At 42.7% G+C, this 18,839-nt stretch overlaps 1 protein-coding gene across 4 annotated transcripts in view; it reads right to left on the bottom strand.

Moving 5' to 3' along the window:
• Positions 1-18,839, bottom strand: part of naf1 (nuclear assembly factor 1 homolog (S. cerevisiae)) — a 234,940-nt gene that overhangs the window by 171,824 nt on the left and 44,277 nt on the right. For all 4 annotated transcript variants that reach the window (XM_043698794.1, XM_043698775.1, XM_043698785.1 and 1 more), the window contains exon 3: positions 7,080-7,221. In XM_043698794.1, the coding sequence (XP_043554729.1) occupies positions 7,080-7,221 (142 nt within the window). The remainder of the gene's footprint in view (positions 1-7,079; positions 7,222-18,839) is intronic.

Consider the following 18,839-nt stretch of genomic DNA (forward strand, 5'->3'; position numbering starts at 1 on the left):
TGACTTCCTTTATGATTCCCAGCATTGCTAGGGCAGTGCAATTGAAGGGAGCCCCTGTCCTTTCTTGTGTAGTGAGGTAAAACTAGTCTATGTAGGCACAACAGCCGTAGCCAACACGAGAAAGGGCGTGCATGTTGGTTAAAGATGATTTCACAACTGAATGTCAGCAACTTAGGCAAGAGTCTTGAAGGAAGAAGCAAACATGACAAAAGATACAAATTCCAATATACTTCTCCTCATGCCAAAATGGAAAATGTTTAGAATCTCTCACCTGGAGGTTGAGAGAGATGGTCTCTAACAAATTCTCTTATCTTCCTGCTCCTAGACTTAAGAGAATTGTAATGAGATATTATGGTAAAAGGCCTGTTTAGGGAATTTGAAGAAGTTATGAGGAGGACATTGGGGAAGAAAATGTTGATTTCCACCAAGAATGATTTAGTAATAAACAGTAACCAATTGAAAGTCGTGATGTGTTTGCAGAGCGGCTTCGTGGCTGCTACTAAAGATCTGGACAAATTCAGAAGTCACACGACAACAGGTTAAAGTCCAACAGGTTTATTTGAAATCTCAAGCATTTGGAACCCAGCCCTTTCCATCAGGTGCACCTGATGAAGGGGCTGCACTCCAAAAGCTTGTAAGATTTACAAATAAACGGTTGGCCTATAACCTGTTGTCATATGACTTCTGACTTTGTCCACCCCAGTCCAACACTAGCACCTCCACATCATGACCAAAGATCTGGTCAGTGGAGAGAAACCAAATTGGGGGCAGATATAGTGACACCTGAATTCAAGAATCTCTTCCTGAAAGGTCTCCAATTCCCAATATGTAGCATATTGGAAGTGTACAATAGTAAAACAGTCAACTAGGATGAGTTGATCCATTATGCCAACATAGCCTGGGAGTTAAAAATAACCTAAGAATTCAGGAAAGGCTTAACATAGCAGCTATCAATGGTCACTAGCCCAGCCAAAAAACTGGAACAGTTCAGAACCCTGTGCAAAAAAAGGGCTGTCTAAACTGTTGTTCCCACTGCAATCAGTTTTGTCACTATGCCCAAATCATCGCGAGAAATAGCCTCGCAAAGAGAGCATGTTCTGCTTCTGACTTCCTACCCCTACTGCACATACGAATCCTGATTCAGTTGAACAGTATTTAAACAAACTAGACAGTTCTTATGGCACAGTATTAGTGGCCCTACCTACAAGCCACAGATCTGGGCTCACATCCACCTGTCCCAGAGGTGTTACAATATGCCCAAATGGTTGATTAAAATATATCTAAATAGACTGGAGGCAACGGCAAGCAATCAGACAAGAGGCCTCAGAAAGTCGAAGCAGTGCTGATCCGAAGCCCCAGGCGAACAAGCCAGAGTCTGATATACTCCTGGAGGCTTCCCAGTGAGAAATGACTTTGTCTCTGTGATATGATGGTTCTGGGAGACCAGCGATAGTGACCATCAGCAATTAATGCTCGGTGACTCCCCTGCTACCATCATCCAGAACATCTGCCCAGGCCCCATGAAAGGCTCACCAGAAATCAAGTCTTTGCTAAAACAGGACATTGTTCACAAACTCAAAAGATTCAAAATTATTTGAGGGAAATGTTTTAAACTTGGGAAAAAAATGTATTGAGAAATGATATGAGTCGATGTTTGTATCCAAATTGCTATGAAGAGAGAATTACATTTTGTCAAAAAAGGTTCCACATGCTCTAAAGCATACACAGTAGCAGTTTGGCAGACGTCTACTTTCAACATACATGCCTTTATTCTAGTTTCCATTAGAAAAGCCAAGTTGCAAACAAGTGATAAAAAGGAAAAAAAAACAAAAATAAAGTACAACATATCATTACATGGTGACTTGGACACCGCCTCTTCTCAAACCAACAGAGTTAATTCTTTTGGCTGACAGCTCTTTAAGATTTGCTCCATGATCTACATTCTGGAAAGATAAATCAGAGCAGGACTTACACAATTAATGCGAAGGTACTGGGGAATGTTGCTGAACAAAGAGACCTTGGAGTGCAGGTTCATGGCTCCTTGAAAGTGGAGTCGCACATAGATAGGATAGTGAAGGCGGCATTTGGTATGCTTTCCTTTATTGGTCAGAGTATTGAGTATAGGAGTTGGGAGGTCATGTTGTGGCTGTACAAGACATTAGCTAGGCCACTTCTGGAATATTTTGTGCAATTCTGGACTCCCTCCTATTGGAACGATGTTGTGAAACTTGCAAGGGTTCAAGTCTACAAGGATGTTGCCAGGGTTGGAGGGTTTGAGCTACAGGAAGAGGCTGATCAGGCTGGGACTGTTTTCCCTGAAGCATCAGAGGCTGACAAGTGACTTAGAGGTTTATGAAATCATGAGGGGCATGGATAGGGTAAAAAGACAAGGTCTTTTGCCAGGTGTGGGGGTGTCCAAAACTAGAAGGATTTAAGGTGAGAGGGGAACATATAAAAAGGTACCTAAGGGGCAACATTTTCACACAGAGGGTGGTGCGTGAATGGAATGAGCTGCCAGAAGAAATGGTGTAGACTTGTGCAATTACAACATTTAAAAAGGCATCTGGGTGGGTATATGAATAGGAAGGGTTTGGAGGGATATGGGCCGGGTGCTGCCAAATGAGAGTAGATTAGATTAGGATATCTGATCGGCATGGACGAATTGGACAAAGGGTCTGTTTCTGCTCCTGTATCTCCTATGACTCTATGAGATAGCTCAATCACTTTCACTACCCTGGTTTCTGTAAGTAACTCCAAATGTTTTTAGAGTCTAATTTAGAGTGGTGCTGGAAAAGCACAGCAGATCAGGCAGCAGAGGAGCAGGAAAAATCGATGTTTCGGGCAAAAGCCCTTCAATCAGCAATGAAGAAGGACTTTTGCCTGAAATGTCGATTTTCCTGCTACTCAGATGCTGCCTGACCTGCTGTGCTTTTCCAGCACCACTCTAATCTAGACTCTGATCTCCAACACTGCAGTCCTCACTTTTGACTAGTCCAAATGTAATTATCCAGGAGAGTTAGCAGCAGGCCAGGATGAAACACTTCTTGATATCTTTACCACACTTTCTGACCTAGGTACCTCCTGCAGTGTTAATCTTCAAAGTTCTGCTGAAAAATCAAGTGTTTTCTGGCTGCTTTTTACACAGATCTCTGTGCCAAGTGAAAGCCACTCCCTCCCACCCTATCCTTGTAACACCATACTTACTGTAGCAAATTCACCTAATCTGCACATCACTGGACACGATGGAGCAATTTAGCATGGCCCATCTACCTAACCTGCACAACTTTGGACTGCGAGAGGAAACCAGAGCACACGGGAAACCCACTCAGACAGCAGGGGAATGTACACACTCCGAACAGACAGACAGTCACCTAAATCTGGAATCAAACCTGGAGTTGTAAGGCAGCAGTGTGTACCACCCTAACATCATGCTGCCATGTTTACCATGGCCATCATGTTTGATCCCACAAAGTGCCCAGTCTACCTTACATTAACATTCCATGGTAATCTATCAAAGATTTAAGGAAAAGATGATGCTATCTGCTTCACCCTGCTACCATGCAGTAGCAGTACAAGTGGCATTCATGTGAATACGTTGCTGCATCACGCCAACAAGACCTTCTGCCCATCATGCAAATGAGAAATGGGGTATATGAATTTCAGAGCTGGTGATCCTAGATAATATATTCTGTACATCACATCAAACAACACATCCTTTCAGCTCCTGACATTACGCAAGATGCATTCTGTACGTAACTGCCCTGCGCTTGCAAAATTCAAAAACTGTCCAACATTGGTTGTTAACCTCCACTTGGACAACATTTGCTGAAAAATTCTGAGCATGCAAAGAATTACTCTGTCAATGACAACCGTAGATTCTATCAGGTTTGCAGGGTAGCACATTTCCACATAATGAAAGCTATATTAATAAAAGGGGTCCTTCTCTTTACAAACAGAAGGAATAGTTAAACACAGTGTTGCTTCAACTTAATATAGGGGTCAGCCATTCACAGATTAATCTCTCATGGCAATGTTCTAAACCAGAAACCAAGCCGCCAAATTAAAAAAAAAAAATCAAAGATTGACAGTTAACTGTCATTTTATTATTAAGTGGTACATCCTTCGTGGCAACATCTCGACCAATCACAGTCCATTGCCAACAAATTAGCACTTTCTCCTAGTGTAAATGTTTTCCCTTTACTTTGGTATTTCTTGCGAACTGTTGGATGAACGCAAATTGAAAAGCTTTGTCAAAATTGTTCATTTCTTCAGCAATCTACCACATCTTGAAGATACTTAAGATGTCTTTTTTTAAACTGTTTACAGAAATTCTTTAAGTTTGCAGCCATTGAAGATGTATTAACAGCAGAAATCAACATCTACAAATGGTGCTTCCCTTATTTATAGAACATTAGGCTGAACTGGGTCATAAAAATTATATACAGAGGAACCTCAATTATCCGAATGTCGGATTATCCGAAGGGAATCTCCAGGTCCCAGTAGAAACATTACGTCAAAGAGCTATGTCAACCCTGATCGCGTCTTTTGTTTACGGGTGCAATGATGAAAAACAAACTCGGCTCACTGAAATGCTGCCAAGGACAGTCCAGGTACCGTCTCCAAATGACTGACCATCTGCCTTCTCTCTCTCCCTTGCCCCTCCACACTTTCCCTAGAATTCTACATAGGGGTGTAACCTAAATCCCGCCCACCTTCCCACACAGACTCCAACACAGACCTGTACAGGGCAGAGGTGGAACCTGTCAAAATGTTGTGTGCGCGCGCACACTATTTGGAGACTTAACTTACAAAGGCAGCAGCAGTTTGCTGTGGGATGGGAGCGGACGGGGTTGGGGGCGGGGTGCAGTGTGGGAGCGGATGGGGTGGAGAGCAGCCAGGGGGCTGGGTCTCGTGCGCAGTGTGATGCTGCCTAGTCTCCTGAACGGGGAGCAGACTTCACAGAAAACTCCGAGCCCCAGAGGAAATCAATTAACCGAACAAAATAGTGCCTGCCCATCTCTCTCAGATAATCAATGATCCTCTGTTTTTGGCAAAGTCCATATCAATAAATCTATAAGTGATAAGCTTTCCCCTGTACCATGTCATGCCATAAGTAAAAATTTCCAGCAAATTCTTAATTTCTAATCAGAACATAGAAGGATCATACACAAAGTGGCTCGTTTTGCAACAGAAAAATTACTGACAATCTCCACACTGATGCTGCATAATTTCATTTACTGTGACATTTCTAAATCATGTTTATGAGTTTTTAAACACATTGAAAACCAAAGTACCATTGCCACCTACGTTTTACGTACTGTCATATCAGGTCTACCATTAGCTCACTTCAATCGTCAACCAACACGTTATTACATAGAAATCAAAAGATAACTTTATTCCAAATCTCAGAGCTGCAATCACAACTAGTGCAAGTTTATTCAAGTATGCAAAGCACTAATGGGCTAATTTACTCAGTTTTCAGGCAGAGGATGGGATTGTGCAAGTAAAATCTAGTAAGAAGGAAAACTTCTTCCACAGAGAAGAAAATATAAATATACATATCAAACAGTGCTACTTTGCATCAGTTATAACTTGCCTTCTGAAATAAGCATTAGTGAGAACACAGGTGACAAAACAATTTATACCTCTAACATTCAGTAACATCTCCTCATCCATCACAGCCAACTCATGACTCATATCATTGCAGTTGCCCTTATTAAGATTCAGGACCTAAATCTCAGAATTAACTACCTCACTCTCAACCTTGACGAAGAATTTGATAATATTATGGTCGCTTATCCCCAAGGGGTGTCTCAACGACATCAATTATTCATCATCGCTTAATACCCAGGCTGAAATGGCCTGTTTTCTAGTTGGTTTCTCAAATGTACCGATTAGGAATACATCCCAGAAATAGTCCAGGAATCATTCATCTTTGGTATCATGGCTAACTAGATTCACCCAATCTATACACAAATTCAAGTCACCATAATTACAGGTGTTTCTTTACTGCAAGCATCTCCAATTTCCTATTTGATGCCATTCTAGCCAATACATAGACTATATATCACCCTCGTAATTTTATTTGCCTCTGGTATTTCTCAACTGTACCCAAACACATTATTGAGGAAAGACATTATCTTAGACACTGTTTTTAACTCTTTAGCGAGTAATGCAACTCACCACATTTTCCTTTTTGTCTGTCCTTCTTAAATAATGAATACCCCTGAATCTTCAGCTCCTCTCCCTGGTCACCACGTTCCTGAAGAAGGGCTCATGCCCGAAATGTCGATTCTCCTGCTCCTTGGGTGCTGCCTGACCTGCTGCGCTTTTCCAGCAACACATTTTCAGCTCTGATCTCCAGCATCTGCAGTTCTCACTTTCTCCACCCTATGGCCATGCCACCTTAATCCCAAATATATCCGGTGTACATCTATATGCACAATTAATTCATCCACTTAATTTTGAATGCTCCATGCATCCAGGCACAAAGACTTAAGACCTGTCTTTTTAATATTCCTTGCCCCATTCCCACCTTTTTTGTGTCCCCCCCCACCACTGTGGCTTTGTTTGATTCTGACTTTTGATTCCTATGCCTATCACTTCTCTTGTTCCTTTTCTCTCTTTTACTCCGGTCTTTAATTCGCCTTCATCTGACTACTAGCTTAGATTCTCACCCACTAGTTTAAACCCACCACAACTATTCTAACACATACTATCCTTAGAGCATCAGGCCTGGGTATTGCCCAGGTTTAATCCATCCAGTTTATACTGATCTCACCTCCTCAGGAACCCGTCCCAATTAACAGCATACTCATACAGTCAAGACTGATGTAAATTTGACCTACGCAAAGTACTTAACGACATATATTGCCTGTTAGATGAGAACACAGGCCAAAGATAGCTCAGCAAGAGAAGAGAATAATTGTTTTGAGTGTATGACTATCAATTACTACCGTTGCAAATACTTTGGAATCTAAGGCAATAAAATAATAGGGAACAACTTGAAATCATCAAGTTTTTTTTCCTGATCACCACTGAACTCCACAAAGTCAATGAAATTCGAAGCCAGGACCCACCTCCAATAGCAGTTCATCCTTTGTTTTGACTGGTTGGGGTTTTCTCTTTCCTCCAAGCTCCTGATCATCATCTTCACCATCTGACAATACAAACACGGACAGTGAAGATGATGATGACGATGACGACGTAGAATCGGAGTCACTGAAACAAAATACAAATTAATCATATTAAAAAGTAATCAAGTCCTCATGTAATGGAGGCCAATATACTATTTGTCATAACTCCTCACGCACTGCAGATTTGCTTTCAATGACCGGTGTACACGGACACGGGCTTCCTTTTTATATTCAATATTTTCAAATCTATCACTATTTAGTTAATTATCTGCCATTCTGCTTGTCCTACCAAAGAACATAGTTTCACATTTATCTTCATTTTCCTGCAGCTGCCACATACTTGTAACTTACAAAACTAGTTGAAAGCATGCTGTCAAACAAATTAGGAAATGTTATACATGACTCCCTTATTCAAATCACTGATATACACTGTGAATAGCTGGTACCCAAGCTATAGATTCCCACCAAAGAGATTACTGGGGAATTTTTTTTCCCCAAAACCTTTCTGAAAATCAAAACACACCATATCTATTCTACACATTATATCTAGTAAAGAACTCCAGTAGGTTTAATCAGACAATTTCCATTTTACAATCCTATGTTGACTTTGAGTAATGCTGATGGCATTTAAATGTCCTGTTATAACATCCTTCCTAATAGATTCCAGCATTTTTACTACAGCTGATGTTAAATCTGTAATTATTCTGTGTAATTCCTGGCTCTCTCCCTCCCTCATCCTATTTTTAAAAGAAACAGTTCTCAAATATGAACAAAGAACAAAGAAAATTTACAGCCCAGTAACAGGCTCTTCGGCCCTCCAAGCCTGAGCCGATCCAAATCCACTGTCTAAACCTGTCGCCCAATTCCTAAGCACCTGTATCCCTCTGCTCTCCACCTATTCATGCATCTGTCCAGATGCACCTTAAATGAATCTACCATGCCTGCCTCTACCACCTCTGCTGGCAACACGTTCCAAACGTCCACCACCCTCTGTGTGAAATACTTGCCGCGTGTATCCCTTAAACTTTCCACCTCTCACCTTGAAAGGGTGACCTTTCGTTATTGAATCCTTCATCCTGGGAAAAAGCTTGTCTCTATCTACCATGTCTCAACCCTTCATGATTTTGTAAACCTCAATCAGGTCCCCCCTCAAACTCCTTTTTTTCTGGCACTATATGCTGGCACTATTTCAGACGCTACAAAAATTTGGAAGATAACAACTTATATTTCCATTTCCTTCACTACCTTGGCATGCAGATTATCATTCCCGGATTTGTCAACGGTAAGTCCCATTACTTTCTCTAACACTATTTTTCTTTACAAATACTAATTTGCTTCAATACCTCCTAGCCATGACCCTTGCACCCCTCACACTTCTGGGGGTTGTTTTTGTTAACAGAGCAAAAAGGTAGCTGCTAATTGCTGTCATTTCCTTATTCTCCATTGTGTTTCAGACTGTGACGGCCCTACAATTGGCTTAACCAATGTTTTTTAAAAACGTACTTGCAGAAGTATTTTAACATTCATTGCAAATTTGCTCTCACATGCTTACTTTCCACCGAATCAATCAATCTCTTGTTGCACCTCTGCTAAACTCTAAATTGCTTCAAGTCCTCGCGCTTACTACTATTTCTAGCAACTTTACATGAGTCCTCATGTTGTAATACTATCCTTAATTTTGTTTGTTAAACACGATTGGGCTAAGTTGGAAAGAAGATTAAAAGAGCAGCATTTCATTTAACTGGACAGAGAGTTTGCAGAACTCAGATATGGGAGTTTCTGGGGATCCTGGTAAATGAATCATTAAGTTAGCATGCAGATCCAGTAAATCATTAATGAGGAAAACAGGAGTTGGAATTATTGCAACTTCAACATTGACTCTGAAGCCCATGAACTTAGCAGTAGACCAAACATGGGCAAGGATTGCCAATAGACTAACAACCCCAGAGCTGACGAATCAGTTACCTTCCACGTTGAAGGTCACTTGCAGGAGGCACAGGGTGACAATTTGATTGTACTCCGAGTGGAGGTCTTCAAAAGTCCACCAAGAATAGCTTGGCTGCACCATAACTGATGTGTTAGGTCTTTTCCCCCAGAGGTGCAATTTGCACACACCAACTTCTGCGATCAGTTAAAGTTTATTAAAGCTAGTACAAACTAGGTGACGCCCCCCCCTCGCCTCCCCCCCCCAGTTGGAAATGCTCACAGATACTCTGGCCACTCCCTCACAGTCACATGTCACTCAAGAAAACTCCCCCAGCCACTCCCTCAGTCACATGTTACCCCAGGTACAATGGTAAGATGAGATCATCCTCTGGGGTAATGTAAATGTAAATGCCCTAATCTTGGGGAATCATTATATAGATGTTTTCCTGACTCAGTGATTCCCCAAGACAATGTGGGTGTGATATGGCCTAGCTTCAGGGGATGGCTATGAAAGCATTTCTGAACGCAAGAGATTGAATGATAGTTTAATTTGATAATAGGGTAGTAGCAGCAAATGACTGTCTAAATGTAGAGGGAGTCATCTGCATTCCTGCATGAATGTCATCCCCACCCACTTCCAGAATGTGGAGTCAGTGCCATTTAACCCTTTTATATTACATTAATGTTCAGAGAGCTAGTCCAATTTAATCTTTTAATATTATAGATGGAGCTAACAGAGCCCTAAAAGAGCACAGCTGCTAGACTCTGTCTGTGGCAGTTGGCAAAAGAACAAAAAGGAGAAAACCTACTCCATCCCCAATCTACCCATTGCAAACATATCCATTCATAAATGGAACCAGTAGGAATTAACAGACAGTTATGACAGATATACAGTCATGTCTTCACACTGAGCATAATTGCCATCAAGTTGCGTTGTACTACTACCATACTAAATGGGATAGACTTCAAGCAAACCAGTAACTCAAAACTGGGCATTCTTGTGAGTCATCAGCACCAGAATTATCTTCAACAAGAGCCTGGACTGTCACACCTAGCCAAACATCACTATCATTTAACTGAACCAGTGTTGATGGTAAAGTAAAGCATTCAGGAACATCACCAGGCTTACTTAAAAATGAGTTGTCAATCTGTTGAAGCTACAAAATAGGCTTATGTGCATGCTTAGAAGAAAGGTAGCAACCAATAGACAGGGCCAAGCAATCACACAATCAATAGCTTCACAATCCTGTCACATCCAGTCACAATTGTAGTGGGCAATTAATACCCAATAGGAAGTGGAAGCTTCACAAATCTCCCCATCCTTAATCACCGAGTTGGTGGAGAGCACAACACATCAATGCAAAAGACAAGGGTGGAATATTTCCATTCATCTTCAGCCATGAGTGCCAAGTGGATTCATCTCAATTCAGAGATCCTCAACCTGATAGATGCTCATCTTCAACCACTTCAATTCACTTAATTTGATATCAGAAAATAGCTGAAGACACTGAGTGATGAGTGGACTACATGGCTTGGCACATCATCCTTGATACCACTGAAGCCAGGCACTAACTCACAGACACCTCCTCCTACTGTCCCCTCAATCATGACCTCAGCTCCCATCACCAAGCCATCATCTCCAAGACCATCCACAATCTCATCACCTTAGGGGTTCTCCCACCCACAGTCTCCAACCTCAGACAGAGAACCCCGCACCGCTCGGTTCAACCTCCTACCAAAACTTCACAAACCTGATTGCCCCAGTCGACCGATTGTCGCCACCTGCTCCTGCCCCACTGAACATATCTCCTCATATCTTGAACTGTCCTGTCCCCCTTGGTCCAGGAACTCACCACGTACATTTGTGACACCACCCATACCCTCCACCTCCTCTATGACATTCGTTTTCCTGGCTGCCAATGCCTCATTTTCACCATGGACACCCAGGCCTTGTACACATCCATCTGCCATGGCGAAGACCTCCAAGCCCTATGTTTTTCCTCTTCCACTGACGCAACCAGTACCACTCCACCAACACACTCATTCGATTGGCAGTCCTCACCCTCAACAACTTCTCCTTTGAATCCTCCCACTTCCTTCAGACCAAAGGATCAGCCATGGGTACCCGCATGGGCCTCAGCTTTGCCTGCCTCTTTGTTGGATATGTGGAAAAATCCATCTTCCGCAGTTATAGTGGCACCATTCCCCATCTTTTCCTCTGCTACATTGATGATAGTATCAGTGCCACCTCGTGGGAGCACGAGGTGGTTGAACAGTTCATCAATTTCGCCAACACATTCGACCTTGATCTCAAGTTCACCTAGACCACCTCCAACATCTCCCTCCCCTTCCTGGACCTCTTAGTCTCCATCTCCAGCAACCGACTCAACATGGGCATCTATTTCAAACCCACCGACTCCCATAACTACCTTGACTACACCTTTTCCCACTAAACTCCACCCTCGACACTGACAGTCCCACACTCCTAATTATCTCTCAGCCCCCCCTTCCCCCTCGTCCCACATTCCTGATAAAGGGCTTATGCTGCTCGGATGCTGCCTAACCCGCTGTGTTCTTCCAGCGCCACACTTTTCAACTGTGATCTCCAACATCTGCAAGTCTTCACTTTCTCCTATACGCCCCTTAACAACATTTTGGCAATAGTACTGAAGGAAGTGATCTGGAACAAGCTGCATGCTGAGTCAAGTTGTTCCAGTATAGCCGATTGACAAAGGATGATTGCTGTTTCATAAAATAAGTTTTATTTTGACAACACACATTCCCGGGAGAAAGAAAACATTCCAAAAAGCCTAATAAAAAAAAGTGACCAGCGTTCAAGGAAGAGTGTTCCAAAGAGATTAAACCTTTTGCGAGAAATAAAATCTCTTTCTCTAGCTTAAAACGAGTGACCCGTTATTTTGAAAGGTGACTAGCTCAAGATTCTCCCACAGGCAGAACCATCCATTCCATATAAGCCCTGTCAAGACCCCTCCCAGGATCCTACATGTTTCAATCAAGTTGTTTCATGATCTTGTAAACTCCAGTGTTTAGAGAGGAGAATGCCCTTCCTGGACCTCTACTCATTCCGGCATTCATCACATAAACTTCGTCTGAACCACTTCCAATGCACATACAAAGACGACCACACTGTTCACACTTCAAGTATGGCCCACACTTCACTACACCAGTCAGCCTCTGTCTGAAAATAGTCAATGACACTGCCATCATCATTCTCTGCGGAAGAACATTCGACAGATTCTCAACTCTCCAAGGAAGGAAAAAAAAAATCCTCATTTCTATTTTAAATGGGAGACTCCCCATTTTTAAACTCTGTGCCCTGTTTGTCGTCTCTCTCACAAGAGGGAAACATGGTTTCTGCATCCACGTGTCAAGTCCACTCAGTGCTTTATGTTCCAAACAAGTCACTCAACATTCTTCTAAACTAAGTGCAGTTCTAGTCACCGCTCCATAAGAAGAATGTTGTGCAGAGGAGGTTCACTCGGATATTGTCTGGGATTAGCTTTGAAAAAAAAGAGGCTGGATAAGTTTGGGTAGTTTGCTTAAAACAGAGAAGGCTGACAGGGGACTTGATTGAGGTATACATTATGAGAAACAGACAACATGGATAGGGAACATCTGCTCATCCTCGTTGAAAGCTCAATAGCAACAGGGCGTAAATTTTAAAAGATGAAAGGCAAGAGACTTAGAGGGGATTTGAGGAAAATAAATTCACCTAGTGGGTAATGGGAATCTGGCCGGGGCGGGGGGTGCGGTGGTGAGGCAGGAAACTTGACAACATTTAAAAGTACTTGAATGAGCACTTGAAATTTCATAACATTCGACGCTGTGGGCCAAAACGTGATGGAAAGTGGGACCAGTGTAGGTTGGGAGCATTTTTTTGTTGGTGCAGACTTGATGGGCTGAAGGGTTTTTCTGTACTATACAATTTGATAATCTGTTCTCATAGGATAACTAGCTCATCTTAGGAACCAATGAATGAACAAACTTTCTCTGAACTGCTTCAAATGCAATTATGTCCTTTCTCACATAAGCAACCAAAACTGTACACAGCAATCCTAGGTATGATTTTATCTACACAGCTTTTCATTTTCATTTGCTCACAGGTTGTCAGCTTTGCTGGCTAGACCAACATTTATTGCACATAAATTGCCATATTATCCTGTAGAACATAAGAATATCAGAACAGTAGGCCATTCATCCCATTGAGCCTGTCCCACCATTCATAATGATCATGGCTAATCGAATACTTCATTATCTTTTACCCAGCCCCTCCCATAACCCTGTAGACCATAGAATAGAATCCATAGAATCCGTACAGTGTGGAAACAGGCCTTTCGGCTCAGCTCGATCAGGAATCTATCCATTTCAACCTTGAACAAACTCAAAGACCTCAGCTCCTACAGCCTTCAGAATTCCAAAGGTTCCCAACCCTTTGAGTAAACAGAATTTCTCATTTTGGATCAAAATGGCATCTCCCAATTTTAAATTGTGTTTTCTAATTCCAGATTTCCAAATGACAAGAAACATTTTACCAGCATCTACCCTGTGTATTCCTTTACACATTTTGTAGGTTTCAAATGAGACACCACTCATTCATCAAAAGTCCAGTTTGCCCAATCACTCTGCATTGGAAAGTCCTGCAAGTGCAGTGAGACTGTGGCACTCCACTTATAGTAACAGCATGCTTCCTGAAGTAAGAATACTTATACAATTAAAGGCATGGCCTCACATAACACTGTACAACAGAGACATAGGGGTTCAAGTACATATTCCTTTGAAGTTTACATTAAGAAGTGAGCGCAGATCAGGCGACGTTTAGCACTCTTGTCTCCATTACTCAGTCCTTTGAGTATAGGTGTATAACGAAAAATGTGTTGCTGGAAATGCGATAGGTCCTTGGTGGAGTGGGAGGGGAGAGTTGAAATTCCGCCTACTTGCGGAACGTTTCAGAGAACACCTCTGGGACACCCGGACCAACCAATCCAACACCCCGTGGCTCAACACTTCAACTCCCCCTCCCACTCCACCAAGGACATGCAGGTCCTTGGACTCCTCCATTGCCAGACCATAGCAACACGACGGTTGGAGGAAGAGCGCCTCATCTTCTGCCTAGGAACCCTCCAACCACAAGGGATGAACTCAGATTTCTCCAGTTTCCTCATTTCATTCCTGAAGAAGGGCTTATGCCCGAAACGTCGATTCTCCTGTTCCTTGGATGCTGCCTGACCTGCTGCGCTTTTCCAGCAACACATTTTCAGCTCTCATCTCCAGCATCTGCAGACCTCACTTTCTCCTATAGGTGTATAACGTCATGTCGAGATTGCACAGGACATCTGTGAAGTGCACTCTGGAGTACTGTGTCTAATTCTGTTCACCCTGTTATAGGAAGGATATTATAAAGTAGAACAGAGTTCTCAGGATGTTGCCAGGAATGGAGGGTTTGAGTTATAAGGTGAGGTTGAATAGGCTTGCACTTTGTTCAGCTGGAGCAGAGGAGGTTGAGAGGTGACCTTAGAGAGGTTTATAAGATCATGAGGGGTATAGATAAGGTGAATTCCCCCTAGTTTTGGCGATTTCAAAACTAGGGGTAATATTTTTAAAGGTGAGAGCAAAAAGAGGGGCACTTAAAAAAAAAAAGTGGTTTGTGTATGAAATGAACTTCCAGAGGAAGTGGTGGACGCAGGTACAGATCCAAATGTTGTCCTCATGTTGTAGAAGTACATGAATAAGAAATATTTGGAAGGATATGGACCAAGCATAGGCAGGTGGAACTGGTTTAGTTTGGGATTACTAGCTTAGATTAGATCACTTACAGTGTGGAAACAGGCCCTTCGGCCCAACAAATCCACACCGACCCGCTGAAGCGCACCCACCCAGACCCATTCCCCTAGATTTACCCCCTAGATTTACTACGGTCAATTCACCTAACCTGTACATTTTTTTTGGACTGTGGGAGGAAACCGGAGCACCCGGAGGAAACCCACGCAGACACGGTGGGAATTGAACCTGGGTCTCTGGTGCTGTGAGGTAGCAGTGCTAACCACTGTGCCACCGTACCGCCCAGCATGGATTGGTTGGACCAAAGGATCTGCTGCTGTGCTGTATGACTCTATAAAGGAGACCAAAACAGCACACAGTACTTAAGGTGCAATCTAACCAAGCTCCTGTACAACTGAAGCGACATGTGCACTCAAATTCTCTTGCAATAAAGACTAACATTTGCTTAGTCTTCCTAATAGCTTGCTGCACCTGCCCATTAGCTTTCAAGAACTTATTGACAAGAACACCGAAGTCACTTTGTACATCTGTTCTTTCCAAAATATTTCTCCCACCAGTGGCCAACCTCATTTCTCAACATTATATTCCATCTACCGCGTTCTTGCCCACTCGTGATGTCTGTCCAAATCCTCCTGAAGCCATTTTACATGTTCCTCACACATTCTCATTTTACTAAGTAGAATCCACAAGCTTGGAAATATTACATTTGGTCCTCATTTACAAATCATTGATATATGAAGCATAACTAGAGATAGGGTAGGGTTATTAAGGATCAGAGGAGTCATTTGTGGATGGACTTGGGGGAATGTTCAAACCGAATATTTTGTATCCATGTTCACAAGTAAGAGTGGCAATGTGAGTATAGAGAAGGACTGTGATATACAGAGGAACCCTCGATTATCCAAACAACACAGGCGAGGAGTATTTTGCTCGGATAATCAAATGCCGGATACCAGTTTAGCAGAGTATCGGGACCTTGTGACCTTGCCGGATAATCGAATGCCAGATAATCGAGGTTCCATTGTAATATAAAGACGGAAAACTACAAACCAATTAGCCTAACCTCTGTTATGGGTAAGATTGTAGAATCCATTGATAAGGATGAGATTTCTGAATACTTGGAAGTATATGGTAAAATAGGGCAGAGTCAACGCGGTTTCCTCAAGAGGTCATGCCTGACAAATCTGCTACAATTCTTTGAGGAAGTAATGAGTAGGTTAGACCAAGGAGAGCCAAAGGATGTTATCTTCCTGGAATTCAAGAAGGCCTTTGACAAGGCGCTGCACAGGAGGCTACTGAGCAAGATAAGGGCCCATGGCAAGGTTAGAGGCAAGATGCTAGCATGGGCAGAAGCTTGGCTGTCTGGTAGAAAGCCAAGTGGGGCTAGAAGGGTCTTTCTCAGGATGGCAGCTGGTGACAAGGTGGTGTACCGCAAGGCTCAGTGTTTGGACCACAACTTTTGACTTTATACATTAACGATTTAGATGAAGGAACTGAGGGCATTCTGACTACGTTTGCAGACGATACAAAGATAGGTAAAGGGACAGGTAGCATTGAGGTAGTGGGGAGGCTGCAGAAGAATTTGGACACAGGATAGTGGGCAAAAAAGTGGTAGATGGAGTACAATGTGGGAAAGTGTAAGGTCATGGACTTTGGTAGGAAGAACAGAGGCATGGACTACTTTCTAAATGGGAAGAAAATTCAGAAGTCTTAAGTGCAAAGAGATTTGGGAGTTCTAGACCAGGACTCTCTCAAGGTAAACTTGCAGGTTGAGTCAGTAGTTTGGAAGGCAAATGCAACAATGGCATTTATTTTGAGAGGACTTGAATATAAAAGCAGGGATGTACTTCTCAGTCTCTAAAAGGCTCTGATCAGACCATATTTGGAGTATTGTGCGCAGTTTTGGGCCTCATATCTCAGCAAGGATATACTGGACCTGGTGCATGTTCCGAGGAGGTTCATGAAAATGGTTCCAGGAGTGAAAAGCTTAACATTTGAGGAACCTGGGTCTATGCTCAGGAGTTGAGAAGGATTGGGGGGGGGGGGGGGGGGAACCAAATTGAAACTTACTGAATATTGAATGGCTTGGACAGAGTGGTTGTTGGGAAGATGTTTCCATTAGCAGGAGAGACTAGAACCCAAGGACACAGCCTTAGATTAAAGAGAAGACCTTTTAGAACAGAAATGAGAAGAAACTTCTTAGCCAGAGTGGTGAATCTATGGAATTAACCTCCTCAGAAGACTTGAGGCCAGGTCATTGAGTATATTTAAGAATAAGTTCTTGATTGTCAAGGGAATCAAGGGTTGTAGGGAGAAGGCGGGAGAATGGGGATGAGAAACTTATCAGCCATGATTGAATGATGGAGCAGACCTGATGAGCTGAATGGCCTAGCTTCTGCTCCTTTGCCTTACAGTCTTAATTAAGGAGGTTGGCATGGACAATAGGAGGTTCCAAGTGGTCGAGCATATGTAAAAGCTGATAAATATTGGCAGCTGTGTCATCCCACTCCCCCTCAGTTGAAGCAAAATGCTCAGAGAAATACATAGTTTTACGTTCTTCATCTTTATTCCGGGCCCTGAAGGGAGAGAGAATGATCGCCCACATGCACAGAGACAAGAGCTTACAGTCTTCTCTAGAATAGCAGTTTCTCAATGAACTATATAGCCATTTTACAGGGAGGAGCATCCAGATAAGGCAACATACATATTGTTTGAGTGACCGTTGCAATCAGTGAGTGTCAACAGTAAAGATTAAGCCATCTGCTGTTACACAATGACTGTTCTTAACCTTAACTGTCTTCACATAATGAATACTTTTCACCGTGTTAAGCTGACCTTACATACTGAATGTTTTGAATATTGTTAAATGGCTCTTCTTAATGTATGCTTTTCCACCTTGTTAACCCATACCCTTTCCTCCGGCACCCCACTGTTAACTGCAAGTTCTTATGTGATCTGAATTATGCTCAGCTGAACCTCTTGTTTCACAAGACTCAGAACTTAACTCTTTCCTACCTACATCTCTTTCTCTCACACACAAACACACACACACTCATTGCCTTCTTTTATCATTTCATGATAACCAATAGCAGTACCAGCTTTCATAAGACTCTGACAGCCAGTATTTAAGTTATTGATACACAACATACAATGATTATAACAACAATTACTAGCTCATTACAGTAAATAGAGTTTGAAGAATCCTCCCATCTGGAAAACAAAATTCACCAGTAAAGTTCTTAAATCCACAGTCCTTTGTGAGCACTCCATCTCCTCCAAATCAAGTGGAAAGGAGCCAGTTCTCCAAAATGTACTTCAGTATAGTCCAACCTGGAAACAAAATTCAGTCTGTCCCAGCATCACTCCACAGAGAAATCTCAATTCTTGGATAAAGGCAGTTAAATGCTTCACAAAACTGGCAAGACTTCCATCTTTCCGGAGATGCTTCAGATGGAGGATACCAGCGCATCGGAGTGTGCAGCTGCAGGCTAGGCCAACACAGCATTCTACACTGCAGCTGCTCCCGCTCTGCTAGCAATGATAACAAAGCCAACTGTCTGTTGTGATGTTAGTTTAATCAGTGAACCTTCTTATCCTTTAAATGATCGAAAGACAAGGTAAAGCTCACATAGAGTCAGAGATGTACAGCATGGAAACAGGCCCTTCGGTCCAACCAGTCCATGCCAACCAGATAGCCCAACCCAATCTAGCCCCACCTGCAAGCACCCGGCCCATATCCCTCCAAACCCTTCCTATTCATATACCCATCCAAATGCCTCTTAAATGTTGCAATTGTGTTAGCCTCCACCACTTCCTCTGGCAGCTCATTCCATACACGTACCACCCTCTGCATAAGAAAGCTGCCCCTAAGGTCTCTTTTATATCTTTCCCCTCTCACCCTAAACCTATGCCCTCTAATTCTGGACTCCCCCACCCCAGGGAAAATACTTTGCCTATTTACCCTATCCATGCCCCTCA

This window comes from Chiloscyllium plagiosum, chromosome 1, assembly GCF_004010195.1.
Source record: "Chiloscyllium plagiosum isolate BGI_BamShark_2017 chromosome 1, ASM401019v2, whole genome shotgun sequence".
Lineage (NCBI taxonomy): Eukaryota > Metazoa > Chordata > Chondrichthyes > Orectolobiformes > Hemiscylliidae > Chiloscyllium > Chiloscyllium plagiosum.